The sequence below is a fragment of the Oratosquilla oratoria genome, chromosome 14 (genome assembly GCF_046742065.1).
Source record: "Oratosquilla oratoria isolate Oo_2021 chromosome 14, ASM4674206v1, whole genome shotgun sequence".
Taxonomy (NCBI): domain Eukaryota; kingdom Metazoa; phylum Arthropoda; class Malacostraca; order Stomatopoda; family Squillidae; genus Oratosquilla; species Oratosquilla oratoria.
In genome coordinates, this window is record NC_134790.1 from 15,647,042 (window position 1) to 15,657,488 (window position 10,447).

The 10,447-nt window shown below is 39.4% G+C and overlaps 1 protein-coding gene across 1 annotated transcript in view; it reads right to left on the minus strand.

The window, feature by feature from the left end:
* Positions 1-9,007, minus strand: part of LOC143032732 (sphingosine-1-phosphate phosphatase 2-like) — a 29,291-nt gene extending 20,284 nt beyond the window's left edge. The window contains exons 1-4 of the mRNA XM_076197673.1: positions 8,165-9,007; positions 5,746-5,888; positions 4,632-4,795; positions 2,791-2,880 (exon numbers count right to left, since the gene is read on the minus strand). Of these exons, the coding sequence (XP_076053788.1) occupies positions 2,791-2,880; positions 4,632-4,795; positions 5,746-5,888; positions 8,165-8,664 (897 nt within the window). The 5' untranslated portion in view covers positions 8,665-9,007. The remainder of the gene's footprint in view (positions 1-2,790; positions 2,881-4,631; positions 4,796-5,745; positions 5,889-8,164) is intronic.
* Between the last annotated feature and the right edge of the window lie 1,440 nt (positions 9,008-10,447).

Below are 10,447 nucleotides of genomic sequence, written 5' to 3' on the forward strand. Positions count from 1 at the left end.
CTCTCAGCTTACCTTCCACCAAAAAATGATCTGATATTCCCCCACCCTCTCCCCTTAGCACATGTACATCCTTAACTCTTCCTATCATAATCCTATTTACCACTACATAATCCATTAGCGCTCTATCTACCACCCTTCCCTCCACCACCCTCTCCCATGTGTACTTATGCTTGACTTTCTTCCGAAACACTGTATTTGTTATCATCAACTCTCTTTCTAGACACATTTCCACCATCAACTCTCCACTACGATTCTTTCCTGGAACTCCACATTTCCCAACCACTCCGTCGATTGGACCATTTCCCACCCTAGCATTAACCCCTTCCATACAGTGCCGCCTACGTAGGCGTCATGAGGAGCAAGTGGATTCGCGACGCTGCCATATCGGCGTCTTGATTATATTTATTGTAGTCGCCCCTGTGTTTTTACATTCTCCCAAATGCGCCCTTAATCCCATTCTCTGTGGTTTTCAAAATTCGCGGGTGAAAGAGAGAACGATCGATATAAGCGGCGACTATATTTTATGATGCGAATATTATTTCGTTACGTCGTACGGCTGGCATTGGCTGCTGCCCGCGAGATTTAAGTCCCGTATTGAAGTGGTTAAGGTCACCAAATACCATTCACATATAATCACTCCCTATCCCCCACCCACTCCCTTCCATGCATCACAGTATCATCCATACACAGCCCTTCTCCACTCACCCCTATCTTCTGTATTCTCTCTCCCTTCTACAACAGACATCAGCTTCTTACTAATGCCCCTTTCACTCCGTCCATCCATCTCATCCTTGGTTGCTCACTCATGTTCATTCCATCTACCTCTGCTTTCCTCATTACTTTTACTAATCTTTCTTCACTCATTGTTTCCTTATGTCCAAACCATAAAAAAAAAAAAAAATAATAAATAAATAAATAAAATAAAAAATACATACATACATATACCAAAGGCCTTTTTCCCCCTTACAAGGGAGGTAACCAAAACACAAAGGCATAAAAACCACACCCACCCATTCCATTCCTATTACATTCCACTCCCCTCCACCCTCTTCCCTCCCTCTCATCTTGGCACTTCCTGGATGACGGGTCATAATACATACATACATACATACACCAAGGCTTTTTCCCCCTTACAAGGGGGGGTAGCCAAAAAGAAAAAGGCATAAAATCATTCCCACCCATTCCATCCCTGAATACACTCCACACCCCTCCACCCTCCCTCTCATCTTAGCACCTCCTGAATCACGGGTCATCCCTGCACTTTGTCCACTGCCCTGGGTCAGAAGCAGTGTCGCAAGACACAGCACATCCACAGCAAGGCCGCTTCATTAGATCGGCGACCCCCCTTCTCCGTCCCCCCATTGCATAAAATGAGAGGACGGGGAGAAATCCCTTCGGGCTGCGTCAAATTTTGCTCACACATACTACCTCACCCCCCATCCACCCGCCCATTCCACCTCATGCTATCCCAACATCATCCATTAACAACCATTCTCCATTCACCCCTGTCTTCTGTCCTCTCCCGTCCTTCCTAAACAGACATAATGATAATAAATAAATAAATAAATAAATAAATAAAATAAATAGTGTTACACTAAGTGTGCAAAATCGGTATGGTGCCAGAAAAGGGGCTTGCATATGAGGAATGGTTGCAACAAAGTAAGGATGCATATGAGAAATATAGAGAAGGTGGAGGCAAAATGCAAGGTGAGGGAGGCCAAGAGAACTGTGGATGTGAGGTGGGGGAGGTAGGTGACTGACAACTTTGAGATGAATAAAAAGATGTTTCGGGACAAAGTGAAAATGGTGCAGAGGTGAACTGACCAAAGAAGAGAGTAAAGAGAGCAGATGGACAGTTGTCAATGGAAGAGGAGGCTATGGAAAAGATGGGAAGACCATTTCAAGTGAGGAATGTGGAGATGAGGCAGAGAACAGATATGGCAAAAGAGCTGTTGGACAAAGTAGATCAGGGTACTGAGGTGGTTTAGAAATATGGAAAGAGAGAGACAAAAGACTAGCATAAGAGTGTGGAAAGCAAAAGCAGATGAAATGAACTTGAAAGGCACACGAAGAACGAAGTAAATGGACTGGGTAAAGGGGGCACTGGAGGCCAGAGATATCAGTTGAGAAAGGAAGAGAGACTGCAAATGACTGAAGTGAGTGGAGACTGGCTGTAAATGCGTAAGAAATTATGTGACCCAAAAATTATGTTGTTGTTTCCTTGACTATCTGGGCAAGCAACACTATCTCCCTGATGAATGCCATACCTAAAATGGGGTCTTCCCACAAATCCCTTATCGATTACAAATTGTGTTGTTGGTGTGCATGACTGTGTCTTCCATAATATGTTGAATACTATGAGGTGAAGTGTTACAAAGTTGTAACACCCCCACCACTTCGTTACCAAGTGACCTTCACCCCCTCACTCAAAAGAAATCGCTTCAGGCCACACGAATTTCTCCTTCATTAACAACCATTCTCCAATCATACACATCCCTTGCCATCTCCCCTCCCTGCATGACAGACACTCCTCTTACACCCAATACCCCTTTCACCCCCATCCATCTACTTCAATTTCACTATTCCCCTCAAGTTTACTCTATTCATCTCCACCTTGTATATAATAGACTACATTCCAGACTGCATATATCTAAATACAATTTATTACAGCAGGATAAGTCACTAAGACATTTTTTCTAGTCAGTTCAAGAAAGCTATAGTATAGAAAAAGGAAACTATTATATCCTTCATGATGTATAAAATCAATGGCTTGCTCCAGCCTATTCTTACCAATACCGAGTGCATCCCCAGGTAAATACGTGAGCCACACACTAATAAACACCATGTTATGGCTCCAGCTAAGCAGATGAGCCATGGGAGCTGAAAAGAAAGAAAAAATATAAATATTTAACCTTTTACATCTAATGTAGAGCGAGAGAAAGAGAAAAGGAAGCAAATAATAACAGTAGTAATGTTAATTCTCTTACGATTTAACTTTTTTTTTAGGAATGTCCCCTTTGGGTCTACAGGTAGTAGGATTCCTAGTCCTATCCCCATCCCGTTTTTTGTCGCTTCGTACGACTCAAGTGAGAAGACTTGGTGGCAGCATTCTTCTCCCCCACCACAGGGTAGGCAAAAAAATAAATAAGCAATCAGAGAAATGGTACTGGACAGTAACAAGGGGTAGGGAGACAGCATAACAGAGGGACAATCGCAGTATAACAAAAGTGCCTTCTACACCTCTTTTACTAATCTTTCTTCACTCATATCCCAATACTCTTTCATCAGCTCTATCTGTCATCTCCTTTTCCATCTCAGTTCTCCTCCTCATTTCTCACTCTAACATTGTAATCCCTACCATACTTCTCACACATTTCATCTCAAAACACATTCAAACTGTTCCTCTCTGACTCTCTTAAATTCTATGTTTCTGCCCCATACAGTGCCATTGGCACAATCACCTCTTCATATAGTCTTCTCTTTGTATCCATTCCCAAATGCCTATTTCTCCTGACACTTTTTAATCCACAAAGGCAGTTAATTGCTTCTCTCAGTCTACAATTTACATCCATTGCCACTCCTCCCTTTCCTGCCACATGTGACCCCAAATACTTAAAGCTATCCACTTCCTTCAAGCTCTCTCCTTTCAGACATAGTTCCAACTTGTAGCCATCCTCTCCCTTTGTTCATCTCATCACCTTACTTTTACTCACATTTACCTATAACATCTTCGATACGAGTCAAATTTTCACGTGCAGCATTGGATGCCTGATGTTGCATTATAAAATATAAAGTCACAGCTGTATTACTTATTCTCTTTCACTCCTTTAATCTCCAGTCCCCTGGCCATTACTCTCGCCTTTACCTCCAGCACCACCCCATCCACGTACACATTGAACAGCCATGGCGACATGACACAGCCCTGTGACAGTCCCACCTTTACCTCAAACCACTCGCTCTCTCCTTTTCATATTCTAAAACACAGTCTCTACTACTCTTGTAAAAACTCTTGACTGCCCTTAACAGCTTTCCCCCAATCTCATATATTTGCAAAACCTCCCACAGTGCCTTCCTGTCTACCCTGTCATAATCCTTTTCCAAATCCATAAAGGCCCCCCAAAATTCTTACCTTTTCCTAAAGCTTTCACACATATCTGCCTTACCACAAAAATCTGATCCATACAACCCCTACCTCCCTAAACATACACTGTTCCTTATCCTCTCAATTAAAATCTTCCCAACTACACTGAATAAACTGATCCCTCTGACACTACTACACTCACATTTGTCCCCCTTTCCTTTGGAAATCGGAACTATACTGGCAAACCTCCGGTCCTCTGTCACTATACCATCCCTTAGATTAGATCCCCACAAAACAACACAAAATCTCTTCTCTAAGTGACTTTTGGACTCACCCAGAGGTTGTTACTAGTTATCTGAAGGACACATATCTTCTGCATGACAGACCAGGAGCAATGGATTGATTAACTGAACCTTGTACACGAGGAACTAACATACACCCCCCTCACTGCCTGGGCCAGAAGCAATGCAGTAAGATGCAACATATCCACAGCAGGGCCTCTGAGAGAAACCTTACAATGTCATCTCCAAGAAAACTTAGGTCAACTCACCTGATATCTATTGGTTGTGAGGATAAGAAGCGAGAAGGGCACTGAGGCACCAAACATGGCATGAGTTGAAGGCAGTCCATATTCAAGAGCCCACTTGGGATCCAGGCGTACTACAGGAGGACATGCAGGGCGTGGTACCTTGAGGATGTCCTTCAATGCTTGACCTAAACCAAAGGGAGACAATGTAGTAAAGCAAAATAAATATTCACGAGATAGAAAGAAAGAAGAGAGGATGCATCTGTGCACACTTGACCTGGACCCAATCTGGAGAATGAATGTTAACCTCTTTGGGCTGCTTTGACGGGTTTTGGAAATGGGCGGCAAGATGACTGTTTCTACCATCCATTTTACAAGACCACCAAAGCAGGTAACTATCATTGACCACAGGGAAGGGGACAGATAAGGGGAAAGATATGAAGAAAAGGAAGGGCAAGAAGAAAGGAAAATTTATAGATGTCTCAAGACTGGTCTGACAATCAAGTGCCATTTTTTCAGGACTGCATGGGTAGAAAGATGGGTGTTGAGGAGGGGAGGGGGGGTTGGAGAAAGGTGGCAGGGATATGATCTTATCTGATGTCCATCTCAGAGGATTACTTTATGTTGATGCTCATCAAAGACCACTTGGATGGGAATATCCTTAACAATAAATTTGAAGAATTTAATCAGTTTTAAGTTAGTTACAACTGTATCAATCAGTTAATCAATTTTTGTCCCGAGTTTCACTAAATGGAAAACCTGCAGCCCTGTAGTGGCTGGCAACAGTCTTCAGGTGCCTTCCAAAGATCTCTGTGAAGAATCTTTGGACTGTTGTCAGTGTTGTATTAGTGTAGGACTGTTTCCATTTCACCAGCTGAAAGTGGAATGGGAAAGAGAGCAGTCGCAGGATGGCAGCTCCCCATGTGTGAAAAAGTGTACGAAATACAAATGAAGTTGACAGAGAGATCCTGGGTTCAGTCCTGAGACCAATTGTCAGTCCATCAGGCCTGAAAACATCTATGAAAAACCTAATAAATATATTTACATTATACTTTCTTTTATTTCAACTGAACTACAATGCATGTATTTGTATGCCTAGACATTCTTTCATCCTCACCTATACCTCATATTTCCTTACCAAAGTACATAGTAATCATCCAGATGGTGATCACTCGTCGCAATACTGCACCGTCCACATTCCAAGTCCAGGTACAGAAGAATGCTGCATAAAAGATCTCCCCACCCATCTCAGTTGCACACTGGAACACCACATACCAAAATCTGGAAATATATTTAAAAGTTGCAAACAATTGGATAATCACAATACAGGGACCTAAACAATAATTTGCAACATTCATATTCCATTTTCCTCATGAGTTTTGCATGTCTAGTGTAACTTGTTCCTTTCCATCATGTCATTTATGTGCTTTCCATTATGTCATTTATGTGAATCAAGAATATCACAGGCACCAGTACTAATCCTTGTGGGACTCTACCAATTAGCTTACTCACCTCCACCCTGACATCTTACCCTTTACTATTATTCTCATGTATCTGTCTCTCAAGAAATAACCCCATTCCAGGAGGCTTCCTAGTAATCCAATGAGCTCAAATATCTACAACTATTATTTGTGTGGTACTTCATCAAAGAATCCTAAACATCAAAATACACATCGTCCAGATTTAAGACATGACCTGAACCCATATTAGCTTTCTGATTACAGTAAATATCTGATTTCTCTAGCTATTTAATCCATTTTCACAGTTCTCTCACCCAATTTAACTATCACATTGGTCTGCAATTCAAAGTTACTCTTTATTTCCTCTTTTTACAGGTTGTTATCACAGTGGCCCTCCTCCAGTCCATAAGTATTATCCCTTACTCTAATGTATACACAATTAGACTGTGAACCTTGTTTGCCAATTCTTCTCTGTATTCCTTAAGTATTCAGTTTAAGATCCCATTAAGGCCACAATCCTTTTTTCAAATCTAAAGACCATAGAACCTTATAAAATTTCTTCATTTCCATACCTATATATTTAAGTCCAACACTCCAATTCCCTCCCTTTTTTTAAATGAGGATTTATTTCAGTATGCCCTCTAATATTGAATGGATAACCTATCCTAACCAATGAAATAATGGCTGTTGATTGTTACATTTAACTCGTTTCTCTGTGAGTTTGATACAATCATAACACTTGAAGTCATAGATATATTTGGAAAGTATCTGGTTGGCATATTGTACCCACAGTCAGTGCGACTGTTGTGCGAACCCACAGCATGCAACAGAAAAAAAAACTCTTCCCTTTTCTTTAACCTTTGATTTCTTGTAGACCTCAAAGGTAGCAAGCGCTAAATTCTTTCTGTGGCCTATGCAATAGATGTATTAATCTTGGATGCAATCTGCTTACCTGTTGCATTCCAAATGCAATTGGTGAGTTCAGATGTCATGATCATATAAAACCCAAAGGAAAAGGACTCGAATCTACAACCAGCAGCCAGTATTTTTTCTATTATATAAGGTTGGGGTTTCACTGGGTTAGGTAAGGAAAGGTTAAACAATGTATGGTTTAAAACATGAATTGCCATTGAAGGTCCTATACATGAACAATTTGCACCACAAATTATATACCTTATATATATATATATATATATATATATATATATATATATATATATACACGTAACCCGCAGCAATCCAGCCAATCACCATCCACCTTCCGGATATAAAAGTTGATGATAATCATAGAATCTTCATTACTTCAATTCCCACTGAAGAAGCACCAGGAGGTGCAAAAATGCATTTTGGCTTTCGACTATGCCTATTTCTATATCATGGCATATGGTGAATTACTCAGATTCCTGCCTATGGAAGGCAAAGTCACCTTATGAAAGAGAGAGAAGATTGACAAAAAGCTTTGTCACAACAAGCTTGCCATTTCATTAAATGAAATATATATATATATATATATATATATATATATATATATATATATATATATACATATATATATATTTCTAGAGGCAGCTAAATTCATATACTATGCTAAAAATTAATACTGTGAGCAGACTATATATTTCATGTCCACATATCGGTAGGATCACCTCAAATTATACTAACTGGAAACCTGTAGCTTTAGCTAACCCAGAAAAGAATTCATTACCAAGATACACAAGAGTAACACTAATACACACATGACCAACTTATCATCCATCACTAAAACAGTGTCATAAAAACTGAACTGACAAAACACCAGTTATTCAAGATGCTGAATTAACCAGCTATCTAGGAGCCATAAGTCTACAGCAGAAGAAAACTACGGCAATGGACTAATTGATTGACAAGATACTAGCATCAAATATTCTTCAATAAATATATCATATCCAAGAGTTATTTTCTTTCATATATATAATATGAAATAAAGAAAATACCTTTAGGCTATGAATTTTGTTTTATAAAGATTAAATGTGACGAAAACAAAGTCACTTATTATGATAACATGACAATCATACATGACAACATATGTCACCAGAACAGCAAAAAGGATAACTATACCTGTTCAATATCTCGTAACTCAGCTCATCTGACTCCGACTCCGACATCGTATTGTCTTCATCCATGCTGCCTTCAGTACCTCCAATAGCTCCATCCCCCAGCAAATAATCAGCCCACGACTGACTGCTTCCTGTACTAACATTGCTGCCAACACTTGCTGTAGACCCCTGACGTATATGAGACTTGACGGACAGAAAGTTATTTTGATCTGCCCATTTGCTTTGGGAGGATTCCTTATTTTGGTTACCGCATTCTGTAACCTCAAATTCTGGCTGACACACACTGGAGGGAGCTTTTGGTACTGGATGTCGCTGTCTCACAGCTGGGAGATCTTCCTCTTCGAGAGTAGTGCCTCCCTCGTACTTCGAGTCAAGCTTAGAGGTATCATTGTTGTGATATACTGGCTTGTCATTTCTATTTTTGTAATACGGTCTCACACCAAAAAAATATTGGAAGTCTGCAACAAGTTGCGGATCTTGCAATTTCCGAATGATATTCATATTAAATATAACCTTATCTAACTGCAATACAAATAATCAACTTTCGTCTCACAAAATAAGGATACTGTGTTATGCCAGCCCAGTTTTGGTCACTACTGCTACGTGCGGAGGTGGAACGGGTTAAAGCCACACTGAGTGAGGCAATACATGGGCTTATGAACTGCCAAGGGCAGAGCTGATAAGCAAGATCACAGCTTCACACCCGTAGACCTTTACAGCCTTCAAATATTGATATAACTGAATACAATCGAATTACACCTTGCCATCTCGTTATACTTCAACAACGTCCACTTCGACTGCCACCCTTCTGTTCACCCGCAGCACCTCTCTAACTCGTTGATAATTGATGTAAACAATCTTTTTTTTTTTAGTACAACCTATACATTTTTCAAATTCACACTTAAAAAACATACTTTTTATATAAAATATTTCTAAATAATAAAAATAAATACCTAAACATTATGAAATGAAAAATCAGCATTTGAGTTTCCATTTTTATCAACTTGTGTCATACTTTATAGTTTATGACTGGTTGAAGTTGCGTATAAATACTATTTAATTTCCACTCGCATGGATGTAAGCATAGCAATGGTAGAACACACAACACTAGCATATATTATTTGATAAAATGCATGCTAGGTATCCTTTCCTGGAAAGCGTATTTTTTGTAATTTCAATTTACGTTATTTACAATTTCAAGTCCCTCTGCAGTAGTTTTTTCTTGGGTGATTTACATTCTCGAACGTTTTATTTCTAACTACCTAAATTTTACAATGAGTTTTACTTCATATCAACGAACTTACAATCTATGTTTTTCTTGCTGCTTATGTTTTTTCTTCTTCATTGGTCGGTTCCATTATCGATATGTTATTTCTACTTCCTTTCAACCTGCTGGTTAACGAGTGAATCATTTCCTTTGTTTATAATACATTACTTGTTGAAGGGTCTTATAATCCAGTTTATAATTTGGGTCTTGCTGCCATTCATTCATACGTTGAAAAACGAGCTCCATTGATTCTTGTAAAGTTTTTACTGTCGATTCAGTTGACTGCAATTTGTATTGCCTTTCTTTCTGATACGTATATTGTACTTGAATGAAATTATATCGCTTTCTAGCATGTTCACATGTATATTTGGTACTCCTAGTTATTCCTCTTACAATAGAACTATTTATTTAAAAATCATTATCATACAATTTTTTTGCTCAGTCGATTCCCACACAAGATTTTACTCGTTTACTTTAAAGATGATGGATTGAGGAGATAAGAATCTTACTAATTAACAGGCACTTTTTGTCGATGACATCTTATCACAGAAACTGATAATCTTAACAATTTTCTTGATAGATATTACATATATTTTCTTGATAGATATTACATATATTTCTCGTGAGTCAGCGACAATTCAATACTCTATATTACAGACACTAAATACAGTAATAAGTCTTAAAACACAGAGCATTTAAAATAAGATTAAGGCCACAAGATCTTTCCCTTTCAAATTCAGTTGTATTACATTTCACGTGGAGAGCTGACCACCGTCGACATCTCGCCTCTCCCTACAACTTTCAGTCTGCTCCGGCAACCCCTACCCGGAAAACAAAGACAAGATCCTTAAGAAGCTATTACTATTCGATGCTAAAGCGGAAAACCCGGAATCGGACCGACAATCAATAAATAACCTCTGGAAATACAAAGCTGCCAAAGTTCGAAATATGAAGCGAAAGCCAAAACTGACTACGGTTACCGAAGCCAAGGCATTCACCCCACCAATACTGCTACTT